The sequence below is a fragment of the Parasteatoda tepidariorum genome, chromosome 6 (genome assembly GCF_982258835.1).
Source record: "Parasteatoda tepidariorum strain Cologne lab strain chromosome 6, Ptep-v5.0, whole genome shotgun sequence".
Classification (NCBI taxonomy): domain Eukaryota; kingdom Metazoa; phylum Arthropoda; class Arachnida; order Araneae; family Theridiidae; genus Parasteatoda; species Parasteatoda tepidariorum.
Window position 1 is genome coordinate 100,255,572 of NC_141760.1, and position 16,704 is coordinate 100,272,275.

The 16,704-nt window shown below is 26.9% G+C and overlaps 1 protein-coding gene across 1 annotated transcript; it reads right to left on the reverse strand.

Annotated features, from left to right (window-relative positions):
* Positions 1–3,534: 3,534 nt before the first annotated feature.
* On the reverse strand, positions 3,535–16,687 carry Rab8 (RAS oncogene family member Rab8). The gene is made up of 7 exons (XM_016072758.5): positions 16,264–16,687; positions 13,008–13,068; positions 12,865–12,925; positions 12,703–12,780; positions 9,568–9,657; positions 6,980–7,096; positions 3,535–6,087 (listed from the first exon to the last, which is right to left on the reverse strand). The coding sequence occupies exons 1-7, from the start codon at positions 16,385–16,387 to the stop codon at positions 5,998–6,000; spliced, it is 621 nt and encodes a 206-aa protein (XP_015928244.1). The 5' UTR covers positions 16,388–16,687; the 3' UTR covers positions 3,535–5,997.
* Positions 16,688–16,704: the final 17 nt, after the last annotated feature.

Below are 16,704 nucleotides of genomic sequence, written 5' to 3' on the forward strand. Positions count from 1 at the left end.
ATTTTTTTTTGAATTGCTTCATTAGTTTTGAAAATATGACTGAAAACACAAAAAGCGAAATTAACATTAAGGGGTACGAACTTTGAATCGCTCTCCTGACCAAACTATGGGGACCACATTTCCCAGATTGCGGCTACCCCCTATATTTTGAAGATAAGAAATCCAAATATGTAAAAAAAAATGCATGTTTATTCAGAGAAAGTACGTTTTTGTGTCTGATTTCGTAACTTAATTAATAGTTAGCACTAATTAATTAGCATATTTGAGGTCACCCCCAGGAACCATTAAGATTGACACTTAGTTCGTGAAAATCCGATCATTAGAACGAAAGTTATTCAGGGTGATTCGTTTTTTTTTTTGCGGACTGTACACAGGCCAATGTGCACTTCCTGTTTACCTGAAGCACTGGCCAAAGCAGTGCATTGGGGTACCAGGATACCTCTCAACTGCCAGGATCCTCTTTTCCAGGGACACGGGTCTCCACGCACGGTGAACACGTGGGTGGGCTCTTTCCATATGGGTCCAAAACAACAGGGTGGTAATCGAACACAGACAAAAAGCCCTCACCAGAAAATTCGGCAACCACGACCAGAGGGAAGAGAAAGGAGAAAAGGGAGAGGAAACAGAAGGGAGGACAGATCACTAGGGTGCCCCGGGGCGCGACACCATGTGTTTACCTAAAGAAGGTTTTTTTTTAGTAAACTCCCTGAAGGACGAGGGAATCGCTAAAAATATTTTTTTTTTTCTGCACTCAACTCAAGGTTGTGGAATAAAAAGATTACAGATTATATTAATGATTTTTATTCATTAAAAAAGGATTAAATAAGAAACTAATTTGATTTCTAAATGTTAGAAAATATGTTATGCATATTTCAGCTAGACACTGTTAATCTCATGTTAAATTAAGCAACATAAAATGCATTTAATACTTACTCCACACTCCCCTTTCTCCAAGCACTTTGCTTCTTCAGCACTAAGAACACTAATAAGTTTCCAATGCGTACGACTAAATTGAAACTTAAAAACTCTCTAAACCTATCACGAACTATCTTATCTACATTTTCGTCTCCTTCGTCCATTTCTTTGTATCTCCGCATCCCTCGCAAGGAGCAGAGCTAACTACAATGAAAGGTATGACGCTTAAAACACTGTCTTGTAGAACACCTTCAGATTGGATGAAAACAACAGAAAACGGATTGCACACTTAGAACCGGAAATATCTGCGATTCAAAAAGTTTTTGATAAAAATCGGTAGATGACCACGGAGGCCCATGTCGAACAGTAACCTATAGGGCCACATTGTGTACCCCCTAATAAGCCTATAATTATTTCTTCTGGTTGAGTACACTAGTACCCGGTAATATAATAAGTGATCCAATATGAATATTATGGGTCAATATTAAGGAGAGATATAGGGCCATGATGTAATACAGAATATTGACATCGAATTTCCTCATTTTAACGCTAATAAACGCACTATTATATAAATACATATAAACCGCTTTACGCTTCAACCACGAACATTTAGCCTCAAGAACCTTCTTCCGGTTTTTTAACGGAACCTATTTTGGGCCATTGTGGGCCTCCTATGTTATCTATAAAAATTTTCTTTGATACGATGGTTATTAAACTATAATTTCTGGATGAGTTTGAAAATTATAAGTTTGTATTACGATGTGATTCATATGCGTAGCATTGAAGCCGAAATTTATCAGTTTCTTAGATATTTTTCTCTCATTCCTAAAGAAAAATAATAATTTTTATATATAGAACACATTATTCAGGTAAAAATGTTGAAAAAGATATAAAATAATTTAATAAATAATTATCCCTTAACCGGTATCGAATCCCGAGCTTTAAGTCTACAAATTTCTTTTAAACCTATCCCATGGCGCTGCTGCCACGAATATTTAGATAGTAAAGACATTTGTACACCTAGAGGTCCGGTGTTCCATACTGGGTAAGGGTTAATATTAATTTTCGTTAAATATTTATTTTTTACATCTTTTTCAATATTTTAACGTGAATAAAGTGTTCTATACATATATTTAAAGGTTGGCGTTAATTTTCTTACAAATCTAACATTTACCACTCAGATATGTTATAATTTTGTGTTTTAAACTTTTATACAGAATAGAATTGTCAAAATCTCACTTCTTATTAAAATATACCTTAAATAGACAAATATTTATGTAATATTGTCTGTAATATAAATTTTCAAGGATAATACATTTGTAAAAATGAATTTTATTCATAAACTAGAGGTCAACTGCCTTCTGAGAACAGATTTTTCTTTTGGATTGCTATATTTACTCAAAACCTACTAAAACATATTAGTATATTATTCTTGTTGAAGCAATGTTTGTACATAATGCTATATCGTGTTTCCTAGATTTAAACTATGCCATTTTAATAACTACTTTTATAATAATTACTGTCAAGTCTGTTTTTTCGTGTTTAGTCAGTCTACAACTAATTTTCGAATGCAACCAGAGCAATTCCAATCAAATACAAATAGTTAAATACTAGGATAAAATTAGGATGTCTAGCAAAGTTTCTCATTAAATTTCCTTCATCAGATTGCTTTCTAATCTTTTAAAGTCTCTCATGCTAAAATTTCCAGAATCACCATTTCATTAGGTGTCTTTGACTCAGGCGTCAACAACTTAGATATTAAACATGGATTTGCATAGCTGCCAGCATGGATAGGAAAAAAATCCAGTAGATTTTACGAAATATAAATTTCATGATAATTATTGCATAATGTACTAAATATTTTACAAATGGGGAATTTCTGGGAATTTTATAGTCATAAAAATACAAAAATTTCAATATTTTCCAGTTATGATTGACATCAAACACATTTGAAATGTTATGCATTATATATACTCATAATTTCAAATATTAAAAAGCATTTAATTCGTCAGAAACAGCTAAAAGATTTTTTTAATTAAATTAAAAAGAGAGTTCTGAATAAAAACAAACTGAACATTTTATAACAAAAAAAGTTTTGGACTTATTTCTATAAATGAGGTTTGCTTCATTATGTATTAGTAATACTTATTTAATTATTCAAACAAGAAAGCAATAATCTGTACAAAAATTCTATTTTAATAGGGATTTGTGTAGGAAACTTACTCAATTTTAAGGAATTTTCTAAAATTTATAAAAACAAGGAGAATTTTAATTAAACTAAGACCAGAAAAAACTGGCAAAATCCAGTAATCTACTGGGAAATTGGCAGCTATGCATTGGATTAATTTCCTGATAACATGGAGAATAATTGATAACTACTATTAGTAGTGAAAAATTTCAAAAATTAATGGTCCTCATTAAATAAACAATATTTAAATTTAATTTTAAATAGTGAACATTAATTTCAGAAATCATTCGCTATTTCCTAACTGTCTTAAGCGTTAATATCCTGTCAAAAAACACAGTACAAAAACATTCAAATAAATCAAGATGCCCAATTTATTCAACTATTAATATTTATTTTATTTAAAGAATGTTAATGGGAAAGAAAACTAAAACTTGTTTTTATAGTTTTATTAAAAACTTTGCTTTACATAGACTTTTTAATAGCTTGTATATTGCAATCTTTTTACAAGTTGAAGATTACATAATACATGGAGATTTAAAAAAAAAAATTATTTTTCAACAGAGTGAGCTACTGGAAGATGCCTACATTTAAAATCCCTGTTTTTCTCTCTCAATTCATTGCTCGATTAAAATAAATCACAAGAAAAGATTAATTTGCAATAGACATTCTTGCACTTAGAAAATATTTTTAATAGCTTGAGATTTGCACATAAGTTGAATACTTTTTTTAAACCTTTTAGGACATAATACATAAATCAGCTAAAAGATTCTAAAAATGTAATAATAACAATAAAAACCTTAACAGGTCTATATACTATGTTTTTTATAAGAATATTTATAAAAGGTTCAAAATTAATCACAATTTATAGAACTATAAAAAAAAAGTTAATGCATTTATCAAAAACAACCCATGATAATAAATCAAGATCTTATTTACTGGTATAGTGTAATTCTAAGTCACAATTTTAAAAGGTTATCATACAGGCCAATAAAACCATGCTTTTAGCATAAAATAATAAGTACTTTAAAATCATTTATATCTCTTTCTCTCTTATGAATGACATTTTCAAAGGAAAAATGATTTTACATAGCAAATGTAATGTGTTTCATAACACTCCTTCACACAATATAAAAAAAGGGTTATTAGAACTTCAAAAATACTGATTCAAGAAATGCATATTTTACAAATATCTATAAAAATAACTAATAAACCACATTTTTTTTAAACTTACCAATTTATTTAACTTGAACGAGTTAAAATTTTTAAAATTAAGTACAACTGATGAAAGGAGTATTTTAGCATTTATGTAACTATACTTCCAATTGAAAGTTCAGGTCAATTTTAAAAGGTTAATTATCAATATAATTTTATATTATGACACAATTTTATTTGAAAATTTATATATAAGTTAATCCCAAAACTAGGTAGTTTGATTTATAATATGAAATTTGTGTATGTACAAGGGAAGTGAGTAACAGGGTGCTAAATAACAGGATGTACAGGAAGAACATTTTCCATAAAATTAGGAACAGGTAACTATAAATAAGTATAACAATAAACCTTTAGAAACAAACCACTTCCAAACAATACTTGATAAAATTGAATAGAAAAAGGTTTACATTATTTCAGAAATATGAGAAAAATTTAAACTTTAGATGTATGCTGCAATTAGATAATATTTTAGTTAAATATTTTCAAATAACAGTTCATCAAAGGACGATTTCTGTGTTTTCAAAGTCATTGGAAACTGTTCCAAACAAACTGTTACTTTACAAGGAGTTAAATTTTTTTAATTTGTTTAAATGCCAGAGAGTGAAAATATTCTTGCCTTTTTATGTATGAAAATAATTTGAATTTAAAAAAAAAAAACTGTCTTAAATATGTATTTGAAAATTGAGAACCTGACTGCTGCAAATTAAGCAAACCAGCTTGGCCAGTACAGAAAAAATGGTCCCTTAATTTCTAAAATTATGTGATTATAATATTCTTTTTTCCTAAGTATTTAAATGAGCTCTGTTATGTCTTTTCTTTCGAAGTTATTTTAAATATCAAAAAACCAAATGTTTACTAAATAAAGAATCACGACATGTTGAAACGGTTATCAGGATTGCTCTTAAAGTCCGAGCTAATGGAGTATTAATATTTGAAAATCAGAGCATGTTCAACTGGCTCTGAGTAGAAAAAAGATTATTTAGGGTAATATTCACCAAAACCAATGAAGTTCAATAAAAATTTAGTAATTTTTCTGATTTGGCATCACTATGCATTTATATACAAAAGTAAATGTGGTGTGAAACTTTTTAACATTGCATATTTTTCTTTTTTTAAATAGAACACAAAAAACACTAACACCAGATTCCGCTAAAAATTTGAGCAATAAAAACAGTTTCTCTCAGTAATAGTATCTTGTTTTATACTTAATATATTAACTATAAATAATTTAATGAGTTGACTTATTCCATTAAATAGTCCTATCTCAATTAGCTAAGCACAGAGTAAAAATCTATATCCATAGAGTTACTGAGTAACTATAACTGGAATTGAATACGGCATAATCAGTAAAACTTAAAAGACTAAAACAATAGCAGATATCATTGCTATAAAAACTTTTCTTTTACAAATAAAGGATAAAATTAAAAAAAAAAGAAAAGAATACTTTAAGTACAGCAGAGGCTAAGAACTTGAAAACACTGAGTATAAAATGAAGCTTTTATATTGACCAGCAAAGGCAAATTAGTTTGATATGTACAAATTACAAAAATATATCAGCAAATTATGAGTACATCTTCTCTTAATTTGACTTGTTTCAATTCCTAAACCTTTATGTACAACAATAATGATACTGAACATAATTGATTCAATATATTCCAGTTTTTTAGAAAAAATAAAATATGTCATAGTATTCCACAAAACCACCGTGACTTTTTCACAGGTTCATTTGCCTTTAATTGATGACCGCAGGTTTTAGATGGTTGAGTCGCTTCCTAAATAAGAAATTAAAATCAAATCATTAAGGGATATGTAACATTTAAAAAAAAAAAAAAACTTTATAGTTAAAGGGAGTGTTTTACTTCATAAAATACTGGCATACATACAATTATATGGCATTCATATTTTTAAAATACTGGCTTTCATACATAAATGTATTGAATTTAATGGCTTTAAAAACAATTAAAGTATATTTATAAAAATATTAGTTGTAAAGAAATTTTTAATCAAATTGATAAATTTATAAGGATTAATTCCAACAAATCCTTATTATATTTTTCTCTTTAGAGTCAAATATGCTGAATAAACAAAATATTTTTAAAAATGTGTATTATTTTGCTTTAAGATAATTATTTGTGTGTGAGAGTGTATGAGAGAGAGATAATTTGAGAAGCTGGATTAAACATTAAGTTTAATGACAAAGGAGCCAGAAATGGTTGTATTGCTCAAAACTTAAATCCTATTATGAACTCAAAATAGCTTAACTGCTCAGAGTTAAAAACTAATAATAATATTAACAAAAATTTGTTCCGTTATACTATTTTATTTTTAAAATAGAACTTTCACATATTTACTATGAAAATCACTTTAGTATAAAGATTATTTTACAATGTAAATTGAGATAAAACATTTTATTGCAAAAATGGACCTTCTTCAAGTAATTTTATCTTAAAAAAGGGTGCTTCACAAAATTTTTTTGAAAAACAGAGTCAGTGAAATTGTCATTTCAAAATTTTAACTCCTCACAGTTTTTATGTTTTTTTCCCCCTCACAAAAATAAAATAAAAAAATTTCAAAAAAAAAAAAAAGGATATTTTACCGAAAAGTCTGGAATGATCCTGTCATTAGCAACAGAAAGGGAAAAAATAAAGAAAGAACTAAAATTACCATTTTCTTTTCCATTTTAGTTTTGATATCCCTTGCCAGTGACAAAAATGCATCCTGCACGTTAATACTATTTTTTGCACTTGTTTCCATAAAACGTATTCCATATTCCACAGCAAGCTATATAAATAAACATTTAATCAGGAACATTAAATGATGATGTGTATAGTAAAAAGCATATTTTTGTAATTTTTATAAAATTTATCAAAATCTTATAAGTTAAACATCATTTAGCTTAAACACATTTCTTGTTCAACATGAGAAACAAAAATCACTTATTTCATCAATAAGTTAATTTTTCATCAGATGCTCATAATGAATTTTCATTCTCATAATGAATAATTTTTGAAAAAGGTATTAACCATTAAAAGAAACATTTGCATAACAACAAATATTAGCAAATTATACAATTAATTAATATATATATTTGTAAAATGTTACTTTTTTAAAAGTATTTTCTAAGGAATTTTCTAAACTTTCTAGTCAAGGTGGGATATTTGTACATCCTAATAAACAAATTTTCAAATTATTTTTCTAAAAAAATTATCAGATAAATAGGAATTATCTTTTCATATTAAACATTTTTAAAAATTAGATTTGTACTCATTTTTTTTACTATACCTGAATTGAAAATCTTCATAAAATATTAATAAATCAAAAATTCTAAGTAGTCTTTAAACATACCTTTTTTTCAGATGTACAAAGTAAAAAATTGATTTGTAACCATTAACTTAATTAGTGCAACAAGATTAATTTGTTAATAACATCAAAGACTTCGTGTTTTCAAATATCAAGGTACTTAAACAGAGTGCGCAGCCAGATTTTTCAACAAAAAATAAGCACTTTTTAAGCACTCAAAATTTTTTTTATCACTTTCCAAAAAAAAAAAATAATTCATAATTAGGATCTGTTCAATAATAAAAATAATATTTTTTTCTATCGTTTAAAGCTCTTAATTTATAAACATAAAATCAATCAAATTCAAAAATGTTTTCAGAAATTTTACATAATCATGAGAAAATAACTAGTTTCTGATAAACATTGTAGAGAAAATTGCAAAAATCATGCACTTTTTGTAATTTAGAAAGACAATTGACATGGCAAAGGAAAAAAACCTCTTTTTAAAAGATAGAAAATTAAGCACCTTTAAGGGCTTTTTTAAAAATGTAAATAAAAAATAAGCACTTTTTAAAATCGCTATGCACCCTGTTAAAATACACTGAAAAAAATTATACTTAAAGGCAAATGCTGACACAATAAGTCAATGAATTTTAATGAGTTATTTTTTAAACAGTTAAGAAGATCAGAAAAATGCCTTTTCATGTGTCTAAAATTAATGATTTCAAATTTAAACACCACCAACTTCTGGCAATAATCGTAATTAAGGATCATCAGTTGAGCATAGTTTCAATTTTTGCACTTTGAAAACTAATATTTTTTTCATTGACAGCGAGTGAACAGGTAACTAAAGTCTGGAGGAAATTATTCAAACCATTTTCTTTAAGCAGTAACTAACTCAGTGGCGCGACAGCCCATTAAGAGGGCCAAAGCCGACTGTGCCCATCTCAGTTTTCTTGACCTTGGGCTTTGGGGTGCAGGAGCATATGTTCCGGTCAGGTGGTCAGCCGAACGCGGAACCCCCAGTGTTAGTTCCCAAGCATGCTTGGTACTCATTTTTTATCGACCCACTGAAGGGATGAAAGGCTGAGTCGGCCTTGCCCGAGGATCGAACCAGGGACCTGTGGCACGACAGCGCGAAGCGCTACCGCTCAGCCACCGGGCGTCTTCTTTAAGCATTACTGCTCAATAAATTTGAATCTCTATCAATGAAGAAAGATTTATCTATTCTTAATTTAGGAAGTACTGGGCATATTTAGTGATCAAAAATCCATAACCATTTTACTTTGGCCCCGGTTGGGCTCAATATGAGACCTACACTAACGTCGAGCGAGGGACCAACATTGGGATGCCTAGATTTTTTAATATTGGTCCTATATCGGCCTATATACCGACAATATAGGCTGAATAATGAATCGAAAATATCAGGTGAATCTGAAAGCTCTATATAGAGCCAATATTGGCTGTAAAATTTTGGCCAAATCGGACAGTTCTATACAGGGTCAATATCAGCCCTTTGAACATTAATTGAGTCAAGATTCGTTAATATTGGTCCAATGAGGGCCCATATCAATATTATGAATATTGATAATCAATCAATTGACCATTAATCAATATTATGAAATATTGATTACTTTCTATTATTGAGAGTTTGAAGTGTATATTGCCTGGAGTTGTCTGCATGCATTCATAACCTAAGTTAATTTAACCAAAGGGTTCAATAAATTCACCAATCATATTGTATTTTCTCTACTTGTGAAGTGTTGTAAGAGGTAGTTTATTTTAAGAGTTAAAACAGGTGGTGTTCATATTCTTGATTTTATTTTTTCTTTGAATTCTCTGGAAGTGATTTTTAGCAAAATTGTCTACTCCTTAACAGATTAATGCTAAATATCAATTTTAATAAAGAACATTTGGAAAAAAGTGCTTTACAAAAGAAAAACATAAAATACCAAATGCAACTGGGTATATACCTGTTCTCCTCTCTCTCTTGAAACTTGTCTTCGATCATTCACATCACATTTATTACCTAAAATCATTTTCTCAACATCTGTTGAAGCATGCTTTAAAAAAAAGAGAGGAGAGATTAGAACAATTATTGATGGATAATTACAAAACATTTCATTCTTAGTAAATATAGACAGATTTACATGAAAACAAAATCCAAGCAATTAACTTGATTCTGGGTAACTAAAAATAGTTCACAATAAACTTCATTTGTCCCAAAATTTGTTATAAAGTATAAAAATTTACTAAGTCTAAGTTAATACTGTCAAACTCGCATACAGCGAGAGTGAAGGGACCAGAATATTGCCTCGTTATAACCAAGTGCTCGTAAAAAATGGGTTTGTGAAACAAATTGAAAAAATTTCATAAATATCTACAAAATTCTGGAAAAAAAATATTTGTTCTTTCCATATAGCACAAAATTTTTGAGTTAGTTTGATATGAACTGTCTTTTTGTCTCTTCCTTGGATGAGACTCGTGGCCTTAAAAACATCGCCAATCCTGTTCTCATAAAAATTACACTATTTGCTGAATATATGACTCATACTAACTTTCAATTTTCTCTGGAATGTTAGACAAATTTTTTCCAAAAAGTATTAGCTACTCTGAAGAGGTGGAAATACATAAATTTTTTTTAAATCACAAAAAAGATACTTGCTAAAGCCGGGGTTTACTCATTAAAAGTGAACTTTGCTTCAATGGACTTAATGTTGTCCCAACCAATCATTTTCAATTTGTTCATTAAATCAAAGTTTTTGTTAAATCAGTCTTGTTATAAGTGAGTTCAACTATATTAAATCCAAAATTTGTTAAAGGTATATATATGATCCACAGTTGTACAGCTCAATTCTCTTTCAAATATCTAATGTTTTTGAATTTGTTTTGTAATAAAAATACAGTTAACAGATTTTGTAATATTTAAGCATTGAAATGAGAATGAAATTTGTATTACAAATAAAGAGTAAATTTAGTTTACATTACATAACATTTAATATCAATTTTAATTTTAAAAATTGTATTCATAATAAAATGTTTATTAAATGTATCTTCAATACAAAAGAAGAGTATTAAAAAACAATTATCAGCATACTATAAAGAATAGTTAAGGAACACTTGAAAACAAAAAAGACAATGAGGTTGGAAATGTTAATAATTTATTGACTGTCTACTAAGATTTTTATTATAATGGCTTTTGAAATAGCAAACAAAATTAAAATTTTTACGCAATCTTAATTTCCATCTAAGTATTGAAATTTTTTTATAGACTTAGAAACAAGTCCCAATTGTTTAAAAGTCATACACACATTCTAATGATTATTTACAGAATAAATCAAAAACTTAGATGTTTTAAGATTTTAGACACTACAAAGTAAGCAAAAGGCATATTTTACTTAAATAAAATAATTAAATTAAATTAATAATTTCCTTAATTTTGTAACCTAGAAAAGATATTAAGTGAAATAAAAAAATAAGAGCTAATTTTTTATTTCTATCTTTTGAAGTGGCAAAGATATTTAATAACTTAATACTAAATGCAAAAATGATAAAATTTAAATTATTTTCAATAATTTAAAAAAGTTTAAATAAATATTAAAATTATTTTTTTAAACAAATTTGTTAGCTTCATTAGAACTTAAATATTGATGAATAAAAGCTTTCAAAATTTTTTTGCATTTTCTAATATTTATAATAATACACTGATGACAAAAAGCATAACTGTAGCATTAGACTGAACCTTAACAAGCCTTTTATATTCTTTAATAATGTTTAGCAGTCAAAGTTTAAAAAAAAGAAAAAAAATTAACATTACAACATACTTTTAACCAAATTTAGGGAAAGTATTACAAATGCTATAATGTTTTAATTATGTGGGAGAAGAAAAAAAACAACAACTTTAAAATGCTTACTGGATGGAAAATATTACCACAAGACATTTTCTTAATAAAAAAATTTATAGGCAACAAATCAAACAAGGAAAGGTAAAGATAATTGAAAAGAAAGTATAGATTGTAGTGTTAATAAATAAATGCTTTCAATCAAAAGTATTTGAAATAAAATACCGATAATTCTTGCATTTCAATTATTAGTTATTATTTGGCACAAATATCTCTTAATTTTTTAAATATGGAACACCACAACAGTTATAACCAAAGTAAAAAAATCTCTTCATGATAAAATAACTTTTAAAAAATTCCTTCACAAAGAAAACTTGAAATTAATTTAATTGCTAACAAGATTCATTTTAATAAATGAATTTTAAAATAAAATTGAAAAAAAAAAAGAAAAGAATTTAATAGCATATTTTAGGCTTAATATATGTTTATTTGTTTAATTCCTAATCTTATTTATTTAACTTTAAACATAAACATATTGGTTATTAGATATTTTAGGCTTAATATATGTTTATTTGTTTAATTCCTAATCTTATTTATTTAACTTTAAACATAAACATATTGGTTATTAGATTTAACACAGGTCACTTTGATTTATGGATTCAAGAGTGAACAAAAGAATTAATCATTCTTTTTTAATGACTAACAAATTGAAAACCTTTATTAATTTACAAATTAGTAGAACATGGGCCGAAGTCTCTTACTTGATCAAATTTACTTTTTTACTCAATTGCAGCTGAAATAATGGAAATAAATATATTTAGGAGAACCAGTGAGATTTTCAAGGAACTATAAATAAGTATTTATCATTCAATACTAATTTAGAAATTTGGGTAAAATCCCAGAATAGACCACCCCTTGGCGACTTTTTGAAATCTCGCCAAGTTGGCGAGTATTACATGGATTCAGGTTGTTTTTTATTACTAAAAAAAATTTAATTACAAAATTATTAAAATATTTTTAATAAAATAAAAAATAAATCAAAATAGACGTTACGTAAGGTTGCAACATACCTCCGCGAAATATCTTACAGAAACCTAGTTTGGCGAGATTTCAAAAACTCGCCACGGGGTAGGCTCTAGGATTCACCCGAAATTTTAAATATTATACCCACATCAGCAACATAAAAATTTAGTGATATCAAACATATTTAATTTAGATAGAACACAAAAAAAGAGAAAATCAAAAATACACTTGGAATTCACATACTTCCTCAATATTCCTTATCCAATTCTTAATATTTTCAAAAGATCTCTCATTCGTTACATCATAAACTAACATGATACCCTGAAACAATTATAATATATTAAAAAGAAATAATTTTTAAATGCTTATTTACATATTTTTAAATGATCTATGCACCACACATACCATTGCACCTCTGTAATAGGCAGTAGTGATTGTTCTGAATCGTTCTTGACCTGCAGTATCCCTACAAAAATATGCAAAATAAACAGAAACAAATTCAAAATGTCGATTTTGAAACATACACAAGGACAATGGCTTGTACTTACCATATCTGAAGTTTTATTTTCTTACCATCCAACTCTATGGTTTTTATCTTGAAGTCTATGCCTACAAGGTAAAAAAATGTATCATCTAACCCGAGAGTCATGTTTTAAAATCTTACGCTCAAAGAACTTATTAGATAGACTGATGGTTTTGAAAGAACTAAGCATTGTGTTTTTATTGCATATTGCAACAAAAGGAAAGTCATAAATTATAAAAGGCTATAAAAAAATAGTAAAATTTTTTTTAGAGTCAATTACTCTTTCTCATGAATAAGAAATGATCTATGTTTTAACAAACTATTTAAGCTATATAAAAAGAAAAAAAGATCCATTTAAAACAAGTTGTAAGTTTGAAGGGAGAAAAAAAAAAAAAAACATAACTTAAAGATTATTTTCTCTATTAAAGCAATTTTCTGTTAAACTTTTTTTTGAAGTCAAAAAGTTAAATATAAAGGTGAAAAAAGAAAAGTATGAAGTAAAAATCTTAAAGATACAAATAAGAATCTTAGGATAAAAATAGCAATTATTTTAGCTAAGCATTTTATAAATAGAATGTTTAAATTATGGAACTCAAATAAATTTAGTATTGCTTCTTTATAGCTGAAAACTATATAAACAATCACATAAAAAAAAGTTTTTTAACATTTATGTTAATTCATTCATTATGGTTTATATTAATTAGTCAGTGTCCTAATTTTGAATTGAAAAGTTTTATATGCTTGCAACTTTTTTCCCAGGCAACTTTGTAAAGAAATTTATACTCAATACACAATATTTTCCTCTCATGTATACTAAAGACCTCACATGTATTTTCCTCACATGCAACTAAAGAAAAAACAAAACTCACAAAAGAGATGGGATTTATAAAAAAAAGTCATTTAAAAAAGGAGCATTGGAAACAACACAGCTCCATTTGTAATTGCTAATTGATAACGAAATTTCCAAAATTAATTTTATAATTTTAAAAATGCTTCTTACTACATCGAAATAATTGTTTAATATTAAGTTCATGCTGAATAATGATACTAAGTTCAAAAATATGTTTTCTAATATTTATTAAAAATATCTTTAAAGGGAGAAAAAAAAGTAAAATAATTTCCTCCTGTAAAAATGCAACAACAAAAACTAAATAAAAATATTTCAAAATTGCACCTGAATTGAAGAGCATACCTGAATTATGCAATCAACAATACCTGGTTGTGACCTTACTAGATTTCAAGTAACAATCCAGGTTATGCTCTGAATAGAAAGGTTAAATGTAGAATATGCCAAATAGAGAAAAATCAATACCCACATAAGTTTTGATTACTTCTAACTATTCAGTTTTCATATTAAATGGAGCTTGAAAGTATCTTTAGAGCTCAAAATAAAACCTTAAATAAACAATTATTTTTGACATAGGTCTTGCAAAAAAAAAATTATAAAATAATAATCAATAAAAATTTAAAATTCTGCTAAAAAATAATTTTGAAATATTTTATTTATTCAGAAATAACTTATTTTTTTAAGCTATACAGCGAGGAAAAAAGAATTAGTTTAATATAAGCTTAAAATTTCAAACATGTAATAAATCATTGTTTTTTACATAAATCTTGTAGAATAAAATAACTAAAATAAAAAAAAATCAATAGAAATATGAAATTTTGTTTTAAAAAAATAACTTAGAAATACTTTATTTACTTGCAAATATTTGTTTTTTAAATTATACAAGCGAAAAATTCAAATTACAACATTCATTTGTAAATAAAAAGTGCGTATATCATCAAGTTGATAAAAAAATTATTTTTGTTTACTTATCCACTCTTTATAATAACACTAAATTTTCGATTTTATCACTTTTCTGTCCAGAAAAACATAAAACTTCTCGCTAGGAAGTTGACTATTTTATTACATTTAATCTATTTAAAATTAAAAACACTACAAAAATAAATAACTCATGTTTAATATGCATTCTATATAAAGGGAGGATAGATGGTTAAATATCTGTATTAGTATCTATTCTCACTAATGCTAAGATCGCAATTATTTTTAAGAAATATGTCACAGTTTGCTAGGGGGTTACTACGAATCTATCTCCTTTTCCACAATGTTTTTCTTTTTCATGTCTCTTTGCACAGTTGTCACCAAAATTTAGATCACATCCCGATAAGGAAATTTTCACATATATATTACAAACGATTTCTCACAAGCTGAATTCTAATTGGTTTAGAATAATCTATCTAACAGGTTTGGGTAACTTTATCAGTTAAATTAATTACTTAACATATTTCAAACTACATTGGCTATTTTTGATGCAACAAAAATTAGAAAGGTAGGAAACAATACAAGATTTTTACTTTGGTCAATGGAAATACAGCAAATATTTTATACACAAAATATAAAACCAGCTAATATCTTTAAGTGGGATCTGTAAGCTATTGGATGAAAATCTCAGTGGTAATAAAAACATTGTTGTAAGTGTCATCAAAATATAGAAATGCTAGCAAATATAATTAATAGGTACACATTTAATGATTAAGCTACACAATCATAACTGTTTTTATAATACTAATTCTCTAATTTTTAGATTAGAAATTTATGGTCTCTAAGCTTGAAAATTTAATGAAACAATAAATACTAATTATTAAATAAACATTCAGAATTATAATATTATTATGTACATTAACAAAGTACAGACCTAGTAATAATTATATTAGTAATCTAATAGTTTATTAAAACTGTATTCAACTTCCCTCTTTAAATTTAATAAAAAAGAAACTTTAAATTGAGAAATATTGCTAAATGTCATGAATGGCTAATCTAGTAAATTTTAACAAATAATAACTGAGAAATCAAGTATCTTTTCACACAATAATGTTTAGGATATAGCTAATCAAGTGACGTTTTGTTTATACCTACTGAATAAGTTTCACAATGGAGCAATATATTGTTTATTTAAGCAATGGAGGAAGAAAAAAAAAACTTTTATCATATTTTTTAAACATTTTGAGATTATTATTATAAAAGATCGAAATAATTAGAAAAAATTATTCTGTCGCAAATACTTAATTGTACTTTTGATAAAAAATGAATCATTAAGTCATTTTTAATTAGCAATTAGATTAGAGTAAATTATTTATTGTTTCATCGTGAATTAACCCACAACACATTAAAACGCACGATAATAATTGCAGATAATTAAAAGACTAACAGTGAAAGTATGCGGATATGAGCAACTTCACAATTAAAGGAATTAACCGGTAAATTGCATCTAACTCACCAATCGTGGAAATAAACGTTGAATTAAATGTATCTTCTGAAAACCTAAATAGTATACAAGTTTTCCCCACACCGGAATCACCAATTAACAAAAGTTTAAATAAATAATCGTAAGTTTTGGCCATTGCCTTTGACAAGTATAGAAATTTTAAGTGTTGGTACTGTGATAATAGACTTGAAACCTAGACAAACAACTTAACAATGCCATATGCATAATTGCTTAGCATTCAGCGCTCGTAGCAGTGAGCAAATGAAATATAAATAATTCCACGTCTTGATTAGCGCCATCTATGTTTATAATCTTTTGTTATTTTTTATTTTCACTTTCCATTTGTTAATTCCTAATCAAAACATGCCCTTACAGCTTTAGAAATAAATATTAAAAATAAAAAAATTAATTTAAAATTAATTAACATTCCTTTTCAGCGTTTATGATTGTTTA